Source organism: Eutrigla gurnardus, assembly GCF_963514095.1.
Source record: "Eutrigla gurnardus genome assembly, chromosome: 2".
Classification (NCBI taxonomy): domain Eukaryota; kingdom Metazoa; phylum Chordata; class Actinopteri; order Perciformes; family Triglidae; genus Eutrigla; species Eutrigla gurnardus.
Window position 1 is genome coordinate 9190143 of NC_139916.1, and position 21726 is coordinate 9211868.

The 21726-nt window shown below is 40.4% G+C and overlaps 2 protein-coding genes across 3 annotated transcripts in view; both read right to left on the reverse strand.

The window, feature by feature from the left end:
- Window positions 1-859: 859 nt before the first annotated feature.
- Window positions 860-14564, reverse strand: soat2 (sterol O-acyltransferase 2). The gene is made up of 16 exons (XM_084022578.1): window positions 14461-14564; window positions 12695-12816; window positions 12257-12315; window positions 11704-11834; window positions 11534-11587; window positions 11091-11198; window positions 9385-9667; window positions 7544-7619; window positions 6851-6935; window positions 5990-6035; window positions 5572-5701; window positions 5108-5205; window positions 3568-3666; window positions 3251-3386; window positions 2700-2845; window positions 860-992 (listed from the first exon to the last, which is right to left on the reverse strand). Exons 2-16 carry the CDS (start codon window positions 12771-12773, stop codon window positions 936-938), a joined length of 1587 nt encoding a protein of 528 aa, XP_083878704.1. The 5' UTR covers window positions 12774-12816; window positions 14461-14564; the 3' UTR covers window positions 860-935.
- A 1712-nt stretch (window positions 14565-16276) lies between these two features.
- The window catches only part of kif5ab (kinesin family member 5A, b), a 50850-nt gene continuing 45400 nt past the window's right edge, over window positions 16277-21726 (reverse strand). For both annotated transcript variants that reach the window (XM_084040105.1, XM_084040104.1), the window contains exon 29: window positions 16277-19867. The gene's annotated coding sequence lies outside the window, so the exon portion shown is untranslated. The remainder of the gene's footprint in view (window positions 19868-21726) is intronic.

Genomic DNA, 21726 nt, shown 5'->3' on the forward strand with positions numbered 1-21726 from the left:
GTTGATTTTGTGTGTGTGTATTTCTTCTGGAGATTAGTTTAGCTTAGCATATTTACTGCTAACGGGGGGAAACATGCAGCCTGATTGTGTCTGATTCTGCCTTCCGGCACTTCTAAACTTCACTCATTTACATTTCTTATCCCGTTTGTTTAATCTGCACATAAAAAAATCAACAAATTTCTCTCATAACGGCAATAAACAAGCCCCTTGATGATGAATGTGCAAAAGTTCTAGCAGCACTTGATGAATCAATTATGCATTACAATCATTTTGGTAACACTTTCTATGTCTGTTATGCACATAAAACATACTCATAATGCGTTCTAACCTTCTTACGGCACAGTAAAATTAAAGTTATAAGTACCAATAAGTATTCATTATGCTTTATAAAAATAATGTTTAAAAGCATTTTATAATGCTTCATCATAGTATTACAAATTCATTGTTGTAATATATTACAACTCTTTTAGAATGCATTATACATTAAAAATATTAAATCTATGCAAAAGTTTGTAAAATACATTTTTACTTCACCTAAAGGAACCAAAGACCATGTAGACTTACTCATAATCACATGGTGCATCATGAAAACCAGGACCAGCAGTGATGAAACTTGACCGTATACATCATTATAAAGTGTCTATAATATCATTATTCTTAAAAAGCATCATGGATATTTGTCTTATAACTATAATGACACAGGTCTATAAGCAGATTATAATGCATTATTAGGACGTTTCAAAAACTATTCAGAGGGAGCAGATAAGCAACATATGGATAACAACACATCTGAAGAACAACATAAAGATAAACGTAAAAAAAGAAATCTTCTCACACTAAAAACAGAACACCGTACACGTATATTTACACGTCCTTTACGATCGTTGCTCTCTCCTGCGTTCAGTCCACCGTGATGATCACCCGTCCAGGCCAGATCATCTCTGGTAGCTGCAGGACCACGATCGAGGCGTCACAAACTCCCAGAAGCCATTCTGTTGAGACAGAGTTGAAGAATCGGTACTAAATATGGAAACGTAATCGTAACATCATTTATCATCACTTAATAATCTCATTCAACGGATGCCACTTCTATTTTTAGACAGCAGTCGTCTGTGTGTGTGTGTGTGTGTGTGTGTGTGTGTGTGTGTGTGTGTGTGTGTGTGTGTGTGTGTGTGTGTGTGTGCGTTATGCCTTAGCTGGTACTTCATAGTGGAATAAGTATGTTAAGTCCATCTGTGCCCATCTGTCAGGCAAATCCTTCACATCTGTGACTTCATCATCGCTCGGGGTCGGAAGGGTTAAAAAAATACGTGTCGCAATTTTAACAAACGTACAGTTACTCGACATGCTGGGTTTATGTGTGTGAGTCGGGTGTGTCGTCTTTTAGAACAAGTTAATGCACGTTTCTGTGTGCGTGCGTCTACACGCAGGCTCGTCGTCTGTAGCAACAGATGCTCATGAATGACTGGAGATAAGAACACAAAGCCAGGATTAACAAACACTGATTTAGTCACTGTCATCTGTATGACGTCCAGTATCAAAGTACGCAGGTCTTGTCATGTGATGTACTTATATAGTATCAGTGACGTTGTTTGTTATTGTTATCAAGCTACCCCCAAATAATCGAGTTGATTTGCTTTAATTGTTAGGGACTGTTTGCTATTTATTTTAAGACCCACTGGAGGGATTTTCGGACCTCTGATCACTTTATGCATAATTTGAGTGACGAATGGTCAGTTATTAATATTTCACATCAAGAACATCGTGTGACGAACATCTGCTCTCCGACTGTGCGAATGCTTAAGTCAATAGACTAAAAATTGTTGGGTGGCCCACCCCTCAACAAAGAATATTAAGACATAACCCCCCTATTTTCCTCTGGTGGTCCATTCCATAAATACCGAACGGTTCTTCTTCGCTGGTGTGTCGTTCTAATACAGAACTGAAAAGATAGAAGAGCAAAGATTTTGTATGCTTCTCCTGTCTAAGCCCCCCTGTCTTTTAATCCTAGTGACGTCCATATATCTTCAGTCATCTAGGTCGCGGTAATCTTTGAAAGCTTTATCGTAGGCAATTGGACTTGCTTTATGTTTTTCTCCTCTTTAGGTAGGAGTTTAGGTATTTAACTTCTTGCAGGGTTGTTTAATAGTATGAGGGTCATGTGACTCCTGGCCTTCAAGTCAAACTACAGTCGTAAGCACTTTGGTGGGGACAAGCGGATCCTGAGCCATCACATTATTCCCCCCCTGTAGCCTATTTCAGTCTTTCTATTTGTATATGAAGTTCATTCACCTGCTGCCCTATTTTCCATCAACGTATCAGAGAAAATGGGGTCAAAGTGCCGTTTCATGATGTCATTATAGCGCAGCACACTACAAAGAATCTCTCTGTAATTCCTCCTACATGCAGTGCAGTCACATGGTCTCTGTTTATGCATCTGTAGCTCTGTTGATTTAAAGGATCTAGGGGGGTTTTTGATGTTTTTCCCAATCATGTGGCTTCTGGCTGTGCCAGTTCAGTGGGAAAGTTGTTCAAACCTTCAAGGAAAATGATGCATCTCTCAGAGGAATCTCACAGTATAATAACATCAAGTCTTAATTTCTAATGCTGAAAAAAAAGGGGGTCAGGTTTTATCGACATAAATCACCATCCAGAAAGCGTTTCCAGTAGCAGCTCTACACGTAGGTGGATGTACCTACCTCTGTCCGAGGGCAGTGTATCTGAGCGTACCACTCCTGGCAGTACAGACACACCTGGACGCCCTGGCCGAGGAACAGACACGCCCACATGATGACGTTGAACACGGGGCTCTGGCGCTTGTCGTTCATCGTGAAGTTGAAAACCACTAAGAGAAGACGACATGAGGGAACGTTTTTCCGTGAAGGCTATCCGTATTAAACAGTGACAATGTATTTGTGTTGCTCGTTTAAAAAAAAAGTTATCTTGTCAGATGTCTATTGATTAATTCCCAGGGGAGAAGGACACAATATAATGAGGTTCCTCAGCAAACAGCTGCTAAATGTGTGTTAGAGTGAATAATCACGTATTTTAAACTTTGAAGGCACAGTCCAGAGTGTGGAAGGAGACATTTGCATATTTTTAACAAGCGATTCAAGCCATTGAATTTCTTCCTTTTATTTGAAATCCTTTATCTTTTCCTCCCAGCGGCCAGGTCGGAGCACGGGATACCAATCAATTCTGTTTATATAACTGGAGATTGTCCCCTGAATAATGAGCGTATATCGCTCACCTCCAAAGCAGGCAAAGAGACAGAACATGACGGGGTAGAAGAAGCCCAAGCCCAGAGCCAAGGCGTATTCGTGAACGACGGCGGAGACGATGAACACCGACAGCATGGCAGCTGTTCGGAATTTCCTGTTGGACAGCTGCAGGGATCAGAGGAAGAAAAAGGGCTCAAAGTTCAGGGGTTCAGTGGGGATTTGCTGCTATACCACCCTTCATCATGTGACCTGCTGCTCTGGACATACAGACAAATCCCAACATTACGTTATTGTTTTGTTTCAGATTATCTACTGTATGGAATTGTAGTTTGCTGCGTTTGCTCACCCAGAGGAAGTCTCTGTATCCGTAGTAATAGAGCCAGTCGTGGACCACCACATTCCAGGTACGGTAGTAGTTGGCGAAAGACGTGGAGTTCCACCAGTCCTGGAAAGTCAACACATGGACGTAAAATGAGTGTGTGGCTCATAAATAAAGACCAAACAGAATAGAGAAGGATCATTTCAATTTTGGCGTCTGAAAAACTGAGGAGTTATAGAGTTATACTGGTGGGAGCCAAACCTGTACGATCTTAATGAAATATGGACATAAAACTCTACTAGAATTTGAGATTCTGTATTTCAGATGTCAAACAGAGCTTCCAACAACTATAGCGATAAACCATCTCTGATATAATTATTTCTTTGTAATCACAAACACACGTTTCCAGCCTTCCTCCATGTGAAGGTTCAACACAGTTCAACCTAACGGATAAGTGGTGAATCAGAACAATAAAACACTATCCTAGAGATACGAGCGGATTTCGAGGAAACGGTTCAGCCGCATTATCATCAGACAAAATAAGATATTTCTATTCACCGCCGACCTTGCTGCTCTCCTCATGTAGTTCAACATTTACAAAATATACTTTCTATACAAGATTAAGATACTACTTGTTAAAGGAATTCCTCAACCAAAAAATTACTATTTGTACATCAATTTCTCTGAAAACTGTTTTTTTTTTCAGCACGCCTGTTTGTTCGATTTGTCCACAAACAAAAAAGTAAAAATGAGCAATTTGTGGTTCTCGGGGAAGTCGTGCTGTAATAATCTTCTTCTTTTTCTCAAGAGTTTAGCTTTTCTGTGCAGCTTCTCTGCTTTCCTAAAACCACAAATTGACATTTTTACATCACTTTGGTGATATTAACTGTTTGATAGTAAGATAGTCTAAACTAAATGATTCCTGACTCTACTTATATTTTAGGAGCAGACATGGAAATGTTAAACTACTCCTTTAAAAGCATATGTGATTTGTGGTGTATGATTTGCAAAGTATTGTCATTATAGTTGTATTTTTTTATTTTGAAAGTTTTTTACTTGTGTATTTGTCTTGTTGAGTATATTGTGTATTTGGTATTAACTGTTAAAACATGATAAGCAATAAAAGCATATATGTAAACTGAGGTGCAGCTTGGCTTAGTTGTAATTAAAATGAATAATTTAACATTTGTAATAACAGTCGACTTTTGGCTCACACTTTCAGTTACAGTGCTGTTGACCTATACTATATATAACTTACAATGAGTGAAGCTCTGGCTGCCTCACTGTTATTGCACATAAATCAATCTGCCAGTGGAAATCGAATCACGACTTGCAGGAATCACATCAGTCCGAGCGCACGGGCACAAAGCTACGTCGCGGCTTGTTTGAGAGCTGAACCGTGTCAGGACCGAAACATAATGATGGATAAGTTAAACTGCTGCCGCCCCTGCGGTAATCTCACTCGTCATTAATCAAAATTTCCCCATCTGGAAAAAGAGAGCAAATCTGGAAAAATAATGTGTTCACAGGAGAGATGATGCCACGTGGAATCAGTCACGCCACACACCTTGTAAAACATCCTGTCAGCGAAACGCAGCAGCTCCCCGAAGAGGTTGAGCCAGCAGTGCAGGAAGGAGAAGAAGGCCAACAGAAGCAACATTATACCTGAGACACACAGGCAGAGAGAGAAGGGAAGTTTATGAGGAACACTTCTACCGCGGGCATTGATCCCAGTTTTCCCAATTGCAACTTGACACTGATGCTCTTATATCAGCACTCGAGAAAAACGATTCACTTAAAGAGAGTAATAAACAAGCCAGGCTTTAATACCTGTATCTGATCGTGTAATAGCATCTTTAATCTTATCAATCGCTTCAAAACACCAGAGACTTGTTTCCTCTATTTCCATATTAAGTGATACATTAACCAGCGCTGACACAGATAAGAGGTAATAGAGGCTGTAAGCAGAAGTACACTTGAATATGTTTGTTTTACATGTGAACAACCAAACAGTTCCATTTAAGGCAGTACCTGGTAATATAGAGTGGAACACGGCCAGGACCATTGAGCGTTTACTAAAAGGCTGGTTGGTCTCGGGTCTGAAGACGGGCACACAGAGGCGGACCAGGATGAAGTACCCGTAGAACAGGCATCCTAAGATCTGCAAAAACGAGCATTAAAACAGGAAAAGGGAATGAAACACAAAGAGAGTCAACACCAGGAAAAGCAGAGGCCGTGTGATCTAAGATATCAGAGAGATTCAAATCTATTAAGCACATAGTTTATGGCTGTTTCACATTATCACACAATACAAACGTGCTGCGAGCGACTTCTAGGTCAAATCCTTTCGAGGTCGTTAACCCCACGAAGACCGTTTTCTTACACAATCTTACGTAACCTGACTGAAAGGTGATACGTGTGACAATGAAATGAAAAGGTTGCAGCTTACCATTCCAAGTGTGACGCCGACATACTTCCATCTAATGTGGGTATTGCTGCGGAGAAGAGACAGGATGTGACAATAATACAAATATTGTGAATTGTGCATAATGAACATTTATAAACACTGTGTGGCAATGAGTAGTAGCTTTCCTTATATGGACATATATCTATATCTATATAGATATAGATAGATATCCACCTTTACAGCCATGTGTAGTTGGTTTCAACTACATTCACGTTTTAAAAAATCATAAAAGTGTTCATTCATTTGGAGATCATCTTGCTGAAGGAAGTGTGTAATTGTAATTCTCGTTTTATCCACGGAGCTTATTTTCTGCAATAAAGCAAAATCCAACAGGAAGATCCCGCTGGCTTTTTATATCGACGGAACCAGTGCGATGTGAACTTCAGGGGTTGGCCTAGAAAAAACCTGCAGCACTCTAAGGCTGTGTTCTATTCAAGGGGCTCAATAATGATGTGATATCGAGTCAGCATGCACAAGACCAGGTCCACAGCCCTGAAACAAAATCAGCTAAAGGGAACTCAGCAGTTATTAATTATTCTCTATATGATTTCAAACCACTATTTGCCATGTCAAGTTATCGTGCTGTAATGTCATCAAGGAGGAGTAGCCCCCACCCTCCGGTGCCCCCCTCAGGTGAAGCTCTGTCAGCACCATCGCACTTTAATCGCACTGTTAACACTATTAGCTACGAGCCGCCAGCTCACCCGTTGCCGTGAGAACCATGTGGAGGCAATAGATATTCTCTGAATTTTGTATTGAATCGGTTCTTTTGCAACTTTCTAGATGATGATGATGTTCACATAAAATAATGAATGAGAAGCAAAAAGAGAGAGAGGCTCATACCGAGGGTATGATTCCCTGTAGATGAGTGTCGGACAGAAGAGGAAGTACAGGTAGCTGGAAAATGTTGGGAATCTTGGACTTTCTCCTGAAAAACAAAGAATAAAAAACATCTCGTTTAGCAGTCACAAGTTGACTTGACATAAGCCTCATTTAATTTCTTCTTGTTTCATTATGTGGCATAATACCAGCCATTACTAGCTCCATCTGCGAACACTAAAGATTTACTGTGTCTTAATGTCTTTAGAATTAAACAACAGTGACTTTATTACAACATCGTTAAGTCATTACGTCAAATTGTCCCCCTTAAAGTCTCTTATCTCCATCTCCAAAAAACATCCTTTACTGATGACATTTAAACTCGGTAATAATAAAAGGTATTTTATGTCTGTTTTACTGTTTTATTCAGGTTTATACAGTAATATTCACCTCTACTTCTATCACTTTGACAAGTCAAAGGTACCGGAGACGCATTCTTCACCACGAGCAGACTTTCACAATAGGATCCACGGGGCCGTACTTATTTATTGCATGTAGCTGCATTTCATTGTTTGATCCGACTTCACCATGAATCATTAGCTGGTAACCTACTGAGGTCTGTTTTAGTCATTTTTCTCTGTAGTCTGGAAATGTCACTATGAGTAATGACACCTCCTGAGGAGTAAATACACCTGAAATCATGACTCAGCACGTTACCTTGCTTCGGCGTATCCTTCACGACAGCAGGAGCGGTTTCTCTTATGAACGAGTAGCTCTTCATCAGGAATCGAATCTGAGGAAAATTGATATGATTATTGTGTGAAACGAGACGCGATCCATCAACACTAAAGGCTTCATTGTCTGTTTTTATTACATTAACCGGTGTCTGAAGTGAACAACCCACATCTTTGAGGCCTCGATCGAATGTTTGTACATATTAACCCAATGACGCGGCTCGCTTCTATCATTAAGTGGGAGGAAGTAGAACAACGGGGACTTTTTTTTGATCATGACAGAAACACATTTGGAGAACTGGTTTATGGTTTTAACCTGACAGAAATCTGCTGTTCAGACATGACGCGTCATCAATCCGCAGACAGCCGAGAACCACTCACTCAGTTTGGGCAATTCAGTAAAGTCTAAAATCAATACAATACACTTTATGTATAAGACGCTCAGCATCATGATTACAAATAGACTGTCCAGATGAGGATCAGGAGCGGGTTTCAAGTATCTAAGCACAGGGATTATCTTTGGCTATAATGATCGTAGTGCTAAGACGGTTTGGGGGAGACCTTGGCGGCGTGATGAAGAGGATGAGGAGGTATTACAGTATGCATCAGTAATGTTCAAAAGACTAGATCGACTTTCTTTTTTTGTGCGTTCCCAACTGGAAGTCTCCCGCCTCTGGCCAGCAAGCTTTTCTTAATGAAATGTTCAAGGACTGCATCTATAATTTGGATTATGAATGCATACAATATGCCCTACAGGCCAGCGTGTTTCTAGCTGAGCAGCAGGAGTTATTTACCCTAGTTATTAAAAGAAATTAGACGCTATTTGGATGTCTGAAATCCTCTGAAATCACAAATGAAGTGCTCACCCCAGCTGTCTCATCCATACTCATATTCATACTATTAACTAAGCAGCAGCATCCGATCACATTTATGTACGAGGTGGCATTTGGTCTGTCAGTTGTCACTTTTACTCTGTTAGTTCCTCATTTTCACTCTGCTTGCCGCAGCTCCCTCCAACACCCGAACCTCCTCCTGGTGTGATTTAATGCGGCTCTCCTGCTGAGCGCTAATCATCCATCTCTGATTCTGTACCATTACAGTGTGTGTTAAAGTGGGATAAGTTATTTAGCACAATCTTCTTGTAGATGTTGCTCTGATTCTTTGACAATTTCTTAAAAGAGAAGAGCCTTCTTCTTCCACTCTAACTACATGCATATGAAATGGATATTTTTAATACGCAGTATGAATAGAAGCAACGGCTGCAGCAATAAAAGTAACAGAGCAAAAGAGTGAACAGAGTAGTGATGGTGGAAGTACACCATCGTGATTGAAAGGGTGTGTTGGATATATGTTGCTGTGAGAGGCCTGAACTTCACTAAGGGACTGTTGGGAAGTATAGCAGTTTTGATTTCTTTTGTTTACTGCTCTAGTGAGTTCCCTCTTATTTAGGTTATTTGTGCTTTGTTTGTTGTCTCTCACATAACTAGTTCTTGTGGATTAAAAGACAGCGAATACAAGATTTTTGAGGCCAATACCAATATAATATATATCGGCCATTATCCACACATAACATGAATAAACATGGCGATAACTGTGACCAAGATATGTCTTCAGCAGGACTGTGCAGTAAAAAGGACAGATGTAATAGAGAGACATGGTCAGCAAGGAGACATGGTTTATATATGACATTTTTGGGGCATCTCTGTACTGCTGTGAGTTATGAAACAATCAGTCTGATTAGGGAATGTGGATGGCATTTTCCCACACTGCGTCTTGACACAGAAATAAAGGTGACAGCTAATTATTCCTCAAACAAACACTCACCTGCTCCAGTATCACAATGAAGCGCGAGGCCGGTGGCAGCTGGTAGTGTATAACCACGTAGATGGGGAACAGTCCCAGGACAGCGGTCTGCACGGCAGACAGGACCAGGCCCGTGACGAGAGACAGCCCCCACTTAGAGGTGCAGTTGTGGTACAGAGATCCCCAAAAGGCCAGGGTGAAATAGGGAACGAGCAGGCTGTAGGCAAACATCACAACCCAGGCCCAGGTGACCGTCCCCAGCTTCCCGAAGGCGTAGAACAGCAGGTCGAACTCCAGCACCAACCTGACATTGCATTAAGAAACAAGATTGTAAACACTACATGAAGGCAATTGGACAATTTTTATAAGGGACTGTTTGTTTTTTATTTTAAGACCCACCGGAGGGGATCTTCAGAATAATAATATTTCACATCAAGAACTTTGTGTGCCCGCCTACTGCGTTACTACTGCCCCATCATAAGAGCAATACTAGATCTGACTGATGATGAATGTGATAAGTGTGCTGATAGCTCAGTGGTAGAGTTACCCCCCATGTACCGAGGCTCCCTGCAGCGGTCCCGGGTTTGAATCTGCCCTGCAACCCCCCCCCTAGACTAAATTGTTGGGTGACCCACCCCTCAACAAAGCAAAGAATATTAAGACATAACCCCCGCCATTTTCCTCCGGTGGTCCATTTCATAAATACCGAACGGTCCCTAAGAAGACACTTGTCGAACTAATATTAAGTACAAAAGAAGAACATTTCAATGATGGGTTTTAGCTTTGAACAGGGATTTGAATAACCATTTTAATTATATTAAATCACGTCTGGCTGGCGTAGTTAAGCGCAATGAATATTTTCCCCATTACTTTCTCTGAAAAGACCCCTCTGGCGATTACAGTAATAGATTTAAAATACCCAGTCACTGCGGCGTGTCAAAGGGTATGTTTCAGTTCAACACATAACCACTCATCAATTTCTCCACATTAAAATCAATGTTTACCGCGGGTGGATATATCAAATAAGCAACCGAATCGTTACCGAGCTGCCCAAAGCAACAGAAGAAATACTCGGAGGGATTGATTGCTCTGTCTCTCTGAGAAGCAGGGGAGAAGGAGGGAGGGACAGAGTGGGGGGGGGGGGGGGGGGGGGGGGGATAAGAAGTTTATAAAGGCTTCAGGGTAATTGAGTTTTTATTAGTGCAGGGTTACAGAGTTTAAGAAGTTTCATTGTCATAAACACACATGCACACACACAGTCATGTTTTCATTACTTTTGGGGACATTATATTGATTTCCATGTATTTCCTGTTACCCTAACCAGAACCGCTACCAGCCTATCCCTGACCATTACTCTAACCTTAACCTAAACTTAACCTTAACCTAACCTTAAACCGAGTCTTCACCCTAAAATGTGATGACCTACGGATGTGCATTTGTCCTCACTTGGTCTCGAAAAAACGTGAGTCCCCACAATGTGAATGTGTTATCAGATGATCATTTCCTGGAGACTAACCCCAAACCAGAACCGCTATTTCTGACCCTTACTCTAACCTTAAACCAAGTCTTCACCCAAAATGTAAAGACCTATGTTGGTCTAAAAAATAGGTGAGTCCCCACAATGTGTGTTATCAGATCTATGTCCCCACATGAAACATAAATCACTCACACACAAACACACACACACACAAACAAACACAGACAGTACAAGCACATGTCACACTGACCTGCCCTGGTCGATGAAGTCAACAGCCAGAGTGCTCAGGCAGAAGATAAGGAGGACGGCGATGAACATGTGGTAGATAGTCCTGATGTGGTTGATCTCAAACAGCTCGCTGGTTTAGAAGAGAAGGAATGTCGTAATGTTGTATTCATGTCAAAGTCTGTTGGGCTGTACACGCTGAGAGGTTTATTTATATAAAACACACACCAACATTTCAGCTATCATGATGGTAAATGTTGTGTACATGAGGTCATTTTGGGTTAGTTTATCATTTGTTGAATTTACAAGATACATTTGAACTAGAATAAATACAGAACATAGAATCTAATTAAATACTGGACTTTGTAGAGATACCCCCCTGCTGAAGGTATGATGAAGAAACATTTTGTGTGCATGCTATACTGGAGGAGACTTGTTTCATTTTGATGGATTTTCTTTCAAACTCACTCCAACAGTGACGGCCTGTCCTTAAACACTTTGCCATCATCCATTCTTTGAGATCTAAAGAAAAAAGAAAAGACAGACATTCATGTTTCACTACAGTTAATGAGACAATAAATGATATCTCCCAGATAAATGAGGAATAACATGTTTGCTAGTAAAACTCGCCTCCTTACCTGGATGAGGGGTTTGTTGTTGTCGTTCCATTAACTGCTGGCAGTAAAGGCTGGATGGATGCAGTCAGAGCTTCATCTAATAAATCACTGAGCTGATCGTGGACCTGCTCCAGGACTTTCACCTTCACCTTCTACATGATGACACACAGGACAGTGAGCTTTCTCAACTTAGACTCTATTTGTTCAACTGAAATACAGACCAAGTTGCCTCCCGTACTCTTAAAATAGCCCCTTAACTCCTGTCCTGTTTGCCCTGCACAACTCTCACTTCTGTATTGTTTCTCTCCTGATTATTATGGTTTCTTTGATAAGGACATATAAAATATACATAGCCAAATTAAGTGGCCTTTCCCCCCCACTGGCATGCAGGTAGTAGGAAGTGCTTTTATCAAACTAGGAGATTAGATCAGAGAAGCAAAATAAGGTTAGACCAAATACAATGAGATACAATAATGCACACATGTAAGCTATATACATGAGTACAGGATCAATAGCATAATTGAGGGACTATTGGGTAAGTTAAGATGCTGCTGGAAGAGGAGTTATGGGTTACCTGTGCATGTTTCTGCCACTGTCTTAGATCTTCTTCTTGTACATGATCATGACCTCCAACTGCAGAGAGAAGAAAATAAGTTGCATAAGATTAACTGGTACAATATTTTGTACATATTGCACCTGAATTGGAATCTAATACTGCATGTTTCTGCAATAATCCTGTAAGAAAAGCAACGCTATATTCATTATATATTTTGCCCAGTGGGCTTTTTCAAAAGTGGTATTCTTCAGTAAATGCTCTTCTTATTCTTGCTACCCAAAACGAACACTATATCTATTGAATCTTAAATGTATTTGTAAGTTATACCAATTATGAAAACAATTAAGCAAAAACACAAAAGAAAAAGACAATAAGATATGCTATGACTCCCAGCAAATCAACACAGCGAAACATATTTCCTATAAATGTATGATATAAACACATTATTGACCATACCTCGGTCTGACAGCTCATCTGACTGACGGGCCTGGATCTTTCGGTGCCAGAGTCCATTGGGCGGCTTCTCAGTCGTCATGGTTACCACTGGACCACACCACAACGCTAAGGACAGATATTCTCTGCGGGAAAATGATGGAAATGAAATAACGTTTAATATCAAATTGTGATTTGTGGCTGATTAATGCTGCCACGTTCGAATCGGCCCAATCCAGCCTGTCGTTTGTTGGTCTGATGAGGATGGTGATGAGCCACACATGGCTCAGTTCCTGATTATAACTGTAAAATTGCATTGCCCTCTCTGGGTTGAGACACTACAAGAAGTGATGTCAAATCATGTGTTTTCACCCCTAAAAGAGCTGTGACATCACAGGACAGAGGTCCAACATGCTTGACGTCTTCAACCCACGGAGGGCAGTGCAGCAAAACTTTTTACCCTATACCATTTCCTGTGAATTTAGCCATTGTTGAGGCTTATCGGTGTCAAGCGGAGAATCATCTTTATAAATATATAAATTGAGAGATTAAATGAGGTCACAGGCCCGTTGCTGGCAGGTTGCCTCATGCCAAAAACCATTAATATTTCGTATCAGCCTCAGTCCCAAGGAGGTTGTGTGAATCTCAAACTGAAAAGGAGCATGATCTGAATGCAGAAACCATGGTGGGTCAGAGGTTTTCGAACGGTAGTAACCTCTACAGTGCTTTTCCATAACAACAAGTCATGTGAGCTCAGGCTAAACAATGTAAACAAATGATAAAGCTACATGTCCTCAGTGGAAGTTCACATGCTATAGATAAGATACAAAGAAGAGTGATGGAGAGGTAAAAGACACAGAGTGACCTCATTTTCTAATCCATGCTGTTTGATCATTCCTCAGGAGAAATGTCAACACAGATTATACATTATGTGGCTGCAGATAATGAGATGGCAGAGAGAGAAACGTGTTTTTGAGCACACCAGACTGTAATTTTGCATTTTAATGTTACTTAAAAAAAATCAGATGTTCTAGCCCTCTTGCAGCCTGCTTTACTTTCCTCTCATCTGCCCTTGAACGAATGACTTAATGATTAAATAAGTTGATCTTTGTAAAGGGAATTGATTAAATTATGAATCCACTGACACCAAATTGCATTTTTAATAGAATTTAGAATATTCTAGTTAACGCCTTCAAATATTGTTGAATCCATCTTCTTAGACCAAAATGTGTTTCATCACTGTGGGACATGTATTGAGTTATGAATTGTGTAGTAACAATCAATGCTGTTGAGTTTTATCAGCCATCTTGATCTGAGCTGAGGATTGGCTGAGAAGCACATTATCAAAGCTTGTTGTAAGGAGGAATAAAACAATAAAACAAGGTCATATTACAAAAATAGACCTTTTAAATTCTGCCTTGTATTTTGCATTTAGTTTTATAAGAACTGACTCTAAAGTAAATGTTTTTCCATTGTTGTATTGGTCACAAAAATCCATTGATTAAATCACAGCTTCCCTTCAGAACAAATACTCATATTTTTCTTTTCAAAGCTGCTTTTTAATCACTGTCTATATTCACAGTACAAATGACTACAAGACTATGAAGAGTGAACAGCTGTCACCGAGTTCACTCTATTCTGTTTGTCACTGTCATTTTTAAAACAACTTGTAGAAATGTGTAGATAGCAGAAACGGAAGTATAAAAGTCATAAAAGGGACAGATATCAGATACATGTGTCAGGCAGACATCCTTGAGAAACATTTGTCATTGTGTCAGATTTGTACTTACAGTCTTCCAGCCTCAGGTTCAGTCAGTGTTCCACAGACTGATATTTCAAATGATGATCCCTGCTGACAGAAAGTGTTTTTAAATGTGACACAGTCCTTGCCCTCTCCTTTCCTCTGCTGCCGTATTGCACTTTGCCCTTTTGGCTCCTGGCCCCGGGCAGGACGGGTCCTCCTTTCACCTCCTCTACTCCGTGCATGAGGTCATACAGCGGAGTTTGTCCTGACGTCTCGTCTAGGCAGGGGACAGCATTGGACATCTGACATTACTTTGATGACACAAGAATCTTATCTACAATTATGAGTTTTCATTTGATGTTTTTTTTACTCCTGGTTCTCAATCAACCTGGATTTATTGACAACATACTCTACACCCCCCTCTGATCTTAACCCTAACCCTAAGCAATAGATGTCACCATAGCTTCCCCAGTTGATTATTTGCAATAAGGCAATTCATTTTTGTATGAAAAATATTATTCATTTATAAATATGCAAATGTAGAGTGTAAGTGTAGCAAAATAACCACCCAAATCTGTATTTTGGAGTTTTTCTTTCCATTGGTCTCAAAGATGACGTGATGAAAACAAAATATGTCCATGAAAAACAGTGTTTTTTTTGTTGTTTTACATTATCTATGATAGTTTTAAGATGGAAAGGATAGCCTTTGCTTTGAGCCTGCAAAAGGTATTTAAAAAACAAAAAAAAGATGGATAATGCATGTCACACCGGTACGACCATCATTTGTCTAATTTTTGTGTCCCTTTTGTATTTTTGTATTGAGGCATTTGTGTCTTTGTGGTTTATCCACACAATTTTGTTCTAATTTCATTAGGGCCCAAGCACTGACAACGTCCGGACCAGCGAGGCCCGTGTTGGGGTATGAGCAGGAGCAAGAGCAGTTGAGACCTGTGGTCAGGTCGACATCTCAGTAGAAAGAGAGAGATTTTCATTTTGTCTGCTTGGTAGCAAGCAAAACTTCCACTTCAGTTGACCAATCAGAATGGAATCTAGAGTTCAGTGGCACTTTTAGTGACACAGGCCTGCAGGCAGATGGGGGAGGGGGAAAGACCTCCTGTGGAGGTGCATGGCTGTGTTTCCACACAGAGGACACTCCAATCTGAATGTTCAGGAACAATTCAATCTGCATCCATGAATTGTAACATAGACACAAACCCTGAGGTCCCAACACCTGATTGAAACTGTGTTGATTCTTACATCATTTATGGATGCTTTTGATAAGAAATAATCAGATGAAACATAGCATACTATTGAGCACAGACGGGGTCAAAGTTACCTAGGACATTTGTTTTAAAACCATTTAACATTTTTATACATTCACATAGAGTAACACCTGCTCACATCTAATGTTTACTGAGTTTGCCCTGCTGTGGTATAGAAATGTAAATTTACAGATGGCTAATTGGGAAGAATGCTATGTGATATAAATTATTGTATAAAAGTTTAAAGTCGGTCGAGTCTCCATTTAAGCAAAGTGTAATTTTTTTTTCAAGAAGTGGCAACAACCGCTCAATGTGACTTTCTTTTAAAGTGCTAAAGGGGTAAACATCTCAGATAATTAATGTAGCAGAGTAAGAACAATACAGTGTAAAAATGATATGCACACAGGATCATCTTTATTGAAAGGAGTCCCATGTGATAACAGTACGGTTTCTCAGCAGCTACAGAAGAAAGTAGTGCATGCACTAAACCACACACTACAAACAAGCCAATCAACTCACACATGTACAAACAAACATTTTGCATCTGTTTTTTTGTTGTTAAAACCACCTTAAATTCTGGTCAGTTATATTTCTGCATATTTAGGCTACAGTATCATATTTAATTTACCTTGCCAGAATATTTTCAGTTTGGTTACAATTACCGTCAGACAAACAGAACAATAAGACTGAAAATAAACTCAACACCCATCCAAACATTTACAGCTCATTATACAACCACGGGGCATGTCGGAGGAATCGCTGTTTTCTTTGTGGTTTTCATTGATTCACAGCACATTGACAAAAGAGGGACTTTCACATTCAACTCATGGGTTATGCAAACACACTCAATGTCTGGGATAGTGTGAAGTTTGTCAACATCCTACTGGAAGTCAAACTGAACGGCTGCATTGTAAGGAACTCACTACAAAGTCTTGCAAAGAGGAACAAAGAGAGAAAACAAAGAAAATAATGTGATCAGGTGCTTCATGTATTTCTGATACAATGAGAAGAAAGGGTCGGTTAATTTTTAGATAACAGCCCACAATTTATGCAACAGAAACATGTAATTGTTTTTTTGGACCCCATCCATATAAATTACATTAAGGTGAGCAATTGCCCTTGAAAGTATATATATATTTGTAGAGCAACATATAGACTAAAGCCCTTCATTCACTGGCAGCGTGTTCGTTTCTATCTCCAGGGCTGCAGACCTGATTGGAGAGTGATCAGCATGATGAGCTACACCTGGCCCGCTGTGCATAAGAGCCTGAGCAGCAGAAGACACTTGTTGGCTGATCTCCTCTCCCATTGTGTTAGGGCTTTTAAGTTTCTTTTGTTTTTTTGTTTTTACAGCCTAACACCATGCAGCTTGTTTTCATGCATCCACTACCTATTTCCAGTTTTCCTTTCTTTGACTTATTTTGACTGAACTTTTGGTTCATAAATCACTTTTATTTGTTGAGTAAACCTGCGTGTTGGCGGGCAGTGACAATAGGAACGACTCAACAGTTCTGCACTATGTGATTGATGCCTTTTATTTGCTATGTGAAAGCTTGTAAACATTGACCTTGTGTCAGATTTTTTAGTTTTTGCATGCTTCAAAAGAATATATTTGGAGTGTGAATTTATAAAAGAAAATTAAACATGCCCCAGTGTGAAGGCCTATAGCCTGTTGTTCTCCTGTTAATTAAAAACTTTAAATGCATTTTTTCCCCCTCTAGGTTCCTCCCTAAAGACACATTTGTAACTCTCTAATATACTTCCTCCTCGTGCCTACCCAGTTAGTACGAGTATTACAAAATATCTACGCTGTAATTTGCAGGCTGTTATCTAAAGCGTTACCAGTCTGTTTTTGTTAAAAGGAGCCAAAACACACACACACACACGGTCTGTCTAGCATCACCCTTGGCTCTCCTAACTGGCTGATCAGGAGGTCAAGAGAGTGGGAGGCGTGACCCTGTGTGTATGTGTGCACATGTGTGTGTATGTGTGTGCACGTGTGTGTATGTGTGTGCACGTGTGTGTGTGTGTGTGTGTGTGTGCTCGGGACAGTCAACTTATCTGCTCAGATACCTTAAACTGCACCCAAGCAACACAGGATATGTAATAAATCTGTATTTTGGGGTCAAAGGTCAAACACTTTATTGGCTGATGAGGCTATCTATGTGTGTGTCACAGGGAAAAGACAGGCATCAGCTGATAACCTACAGTAACCTTTGCTTTATGTCTTCATTACACAGACCTCCTCTTTAAATGAATCATCACAATCTGGGCTTTGGTTTCTATCTGAGGACGTTCTCATGAATTATCATCTCCTAAACAAATTCATATCGGTACGGCAGCCACACAGGTGCATGCATTTTCATTCACTGACGAAAAACACCGGAAATCTGCTGTCCAAAACATTCAAAGCACACATCAGAACAAATGCAAACGCTTCACATTCAACAACTGCTATAAATTAAGGATAAATAACATTTAAATAGAGCAAATAATACATATTATAGATTTATTTTAAACTAGAACTAGCAGTATAAAAATAGTTGCTACACAATTATTTTTTGTTGTTGTAGTTTTTCCCCACTCTGCCATGCTTTTGGTTGACATGACAATGACTGAATATCGCATAGCCGTTCCCTGACAGGCAGGTTTTTGTAGGGATGATTTACAGCTTCAAAGTCTCTCCACTCTGACACAATCAGTCTGGACTCATATTTTACACTTTACTCCTGGATCACACGGGTTGGTTCCTTTTCAGTTAACCAAATGTTCAAAAATACCAAAGTCAGACATGGTGTGGCGACTGAATATTTTAGTGTTTTGTTTTTTTTACATTAATGTTCTGACCAACTTCCTCATTCAGCTCTATGGTTCTTCATGTGCTTGGAGAGAGAGAGAGAGAGAGAGAGAGAGAGAGAGAGAGAGAGAGAGAGAGAGAGAGAGAGAGAGAGAGACTACCAGAGCCATCTGTAGCTTTCTTTTACACAAAGTGTTATCGAAAACATGCCGGGCTGTATTTAGATATAAGGTTCATAGGGTGACTATCTATCTAATGTAAGTATCTGGATGATAACCTCAAAGGATACCAAAATACAAAACCGTTGTGTCTTGAAGAGTTAAAGACTTCATTTTCCTAAATAGTTAAATAGTTCAAATGTGAGTCTAAATTGAGGCTTGGCCAAGTTTAGTGTGTGTTGCTCTACCTGCGTAGCAACAGTAGTCTACATGTGAAAAAATATCATGGACTATATTGTTACTATGACGACTGACATTTCTTAAAAAAAGAATCATCCAGTTAATGTAATTAGCCTGATGGCACTGTAGTTTAATTTTTGAGTCGATCTCTCAAACATTATCCTGCTGTTGAAAAAAAAACTTAGAACAAAAAATGTGTATTAATCCACAGCTAAAAATAGTCCCCGTTTTAATAATGCTTGTTAAAAACTACTGCTTTATTGTTTTCGGGAAATGATTGAGCCATTTAGTAAAAAATAAAACAACAATATATAATTATTATTATTTTTACAGATTAACATATTTCAGTTGGCTTGAGATTGAGAGCCAAAGGCAAGCTGGGCATGTCAGAAAATACTGAGACATAGTAACACATTGGTTTTGGTCTTTTTGACATATATATTGAATAATACATTATCTTTTTAAACACCATGAATTCCCCATTGTTTTTTTTAGAGTGAAACATGTCATTGTAATGTTGAATCACTTGCTATTTCAGGTATTGAAGACCAAAATAAAAAATCAACATGCACAGTCAAAAGTGTAAATATTAGTAAAGTGAAAGTTCAGTGTTCAACATGTTTCTTGTCAAACGGACCGTTTTTTATGTCCACTGTGATACTCCATTGAGACGAACAGCACACCCTAGTGGTCACCTTCACCACTGCAGCTTCTCTCCCCCCACCTTCACGGAGGAGGTTGTGCAGGGAATATTGGGTGTAAGCTGCCAAGTCAGACAAATGAGATACAGAGCTTGCCATGGATTTTGCCGATACCCACATACACCCACATCATCATGTAAGGAAGGAGAAGAGATTGAAGAGGAGCAAGCAGGGGGAGTAAAAATGGGAGAGATAGAGGTCTGTTTACAGCGGGGGGAGGTTGAGAGAGGAAGGGGAGGACAGTGATCAGCTGCATGCAGATGTACAGAGGACGCCTCAGGACAAAAATGCCTGCCTGGAGAGAGAGAGAGAAACAGAAAGTAAGAGCAACAGTCAGATACATTTGGGAGAAACAGGGAGAGGGAAACAGCAGCCAGTGAGTCATGTCAACATTGCCAGAAGGAAATATATATATTTTTTAAATGTCTTCACTGGTTGTGTTTGGGAACTGGAGCACTCTGGGGCCATATTTCCAGTTTCCAAATTAATTCACTGTTGTCTCCTCTTGAATAATAACTCGAATGAATGAAAAAGGCAACCGACTGAAACCTGTGACAGTAAAAGTAATGGGAAGAAGTAAAAACACAGAGGTAATGATGATTTAACTCCCCCATATGGGTCTTTCCCAGAGGAATATCTTTTTAATCATATTGTATAATCTCTAACCCTCGGATGAGATTTATGAGAAGAAAATAAAAGAGTGCTGATCCATGACAGATGCTGTTTGTTGGGTATTTTTGTACAGTCTGGTGAATGTAGGTAGTGTGGGGCAAATACACAAAAATAACACAAAAGCAAAGACTTCACCCTGACAGCTGGCAGAAAACTCTGCACAGCCCCTGAGGACCAAGCCATGACCTCATAGTGATGTTTCATAGGACAAGCTCTCCTCCCAACCCAACATATCCATTCATAGTGTTCATTATACCCAAGATAAATGATTTGCTGCAAAAGTATAGACAAGAATATAACATCTGTTATTCCTTTTTGAAAGTGCATTTATTCAAGTACTGTTTGATAAGCAGCAGCAGGGCTGTTTTATTTCATGCCCAGGGGTTCATTTCAACATAGATTATGATTATATCCTCTCCTCTTAATTTTGACATTTTTCAATAATCAAAACAAATGGCATACTAGCAGCCCGGGCATTAGCATGCAAGCCCTGTGGGACTCACAAATCTACCTGCAACGTGCAAGTCAAACTCCTGTGTGAGATTTGACATTTGCACTGCCCATGGTCCTCAGGATAACATTCAATTATGCAACACATGTGCTTTTGTATGTGATCACTGACATTTAGGGCCCTAGTTTCGTCAGTTTCGTGCACCGTCAGCCAAACTTCCACTCCGCCAGCTGTGATTCGCATTGAATGAATGGACTTTATTTACGCCTTGCGCCGAAAGTAGACCAGGTTGGAGCTGGCGAGCTTTCAGCGCAGTCTCGGCGAGGCTTTTTGCCACGAAACTTCCGCTACGCCAAGCTGAATCTGTGACGCCTCCCCCTGCTGCGCCGCCACACCCATCTTGGCGCAGGCGATCCACCAAACTGCCAAACTGACCGTGCGCAAGGCTGCGCGGGTCGAAACTTGCATTACGCAGGCTCTGCCACCCTGCGCCGCCCTGCGCTGCGCCACGAAACCAGGGCCCATTAATGTTGCTATTTGAGGCAAGATACACATGCATATATGTAGGATTTAAGTGCATTTAAAAAAAAGCATGCTACTTGCAATTTAATGTGTGTGTGTGTGTGTGTGTGTGTGTGGGGGGGGGGGGGGGGGGGGGGGAGTTATCAAAGACACCATGATTAACCCAACCATTTAAAAAGCCATCAGGTTTTCACAACATATTTATGAATGTGAGTCCTTTTGTTCAGTATAAATAGAACAATTACAAAGCTAACAATGGACAGTGTTAAGGCCCCCACACACCGCCCAGACGTCCAACTGCCTTATCTGACCACTCTCCGCCCACTCTGTTGCCTCTCGTCTGACCCGTTCAGCAGAAAAGTTGCGTTGTACACACCGCTTCGACGTGCTTCCGACACCACAGCAGCGTGTACGTTCTGCGCTTGCGCGAGATGCAATAAGCCTCCTTAACAGCGGGTGGCGCTAGTCTCGTGCCAGTACTCCAAAACAGGAAAACAGGAAATGACGGA

Bases quoted from the DNA above. Each gene is read 5' to 3' on its own strand.
- soat2 (XM_084022578.1), bottom strand. From the start codon at position 12,773: ATGACGACTGAGAAGCCGCCCAATGGACTCTGGCACCGAAAGATCCAG. The intron at 3,667-5,107 runs GTGTGTGGCGTG...TTGACTTTCCAG, and splicing joins CTGACAGGATGTTTTACAAG to GACTGGTGGAACTCCACGTC. The intron at 3,387-3,567 runs GTGAGCAAACGC...TGATCCCTGCAG, and splicing joins GATACAGAGACTTCCTCTGG to CTGTCCAACAGGAAATTCCG.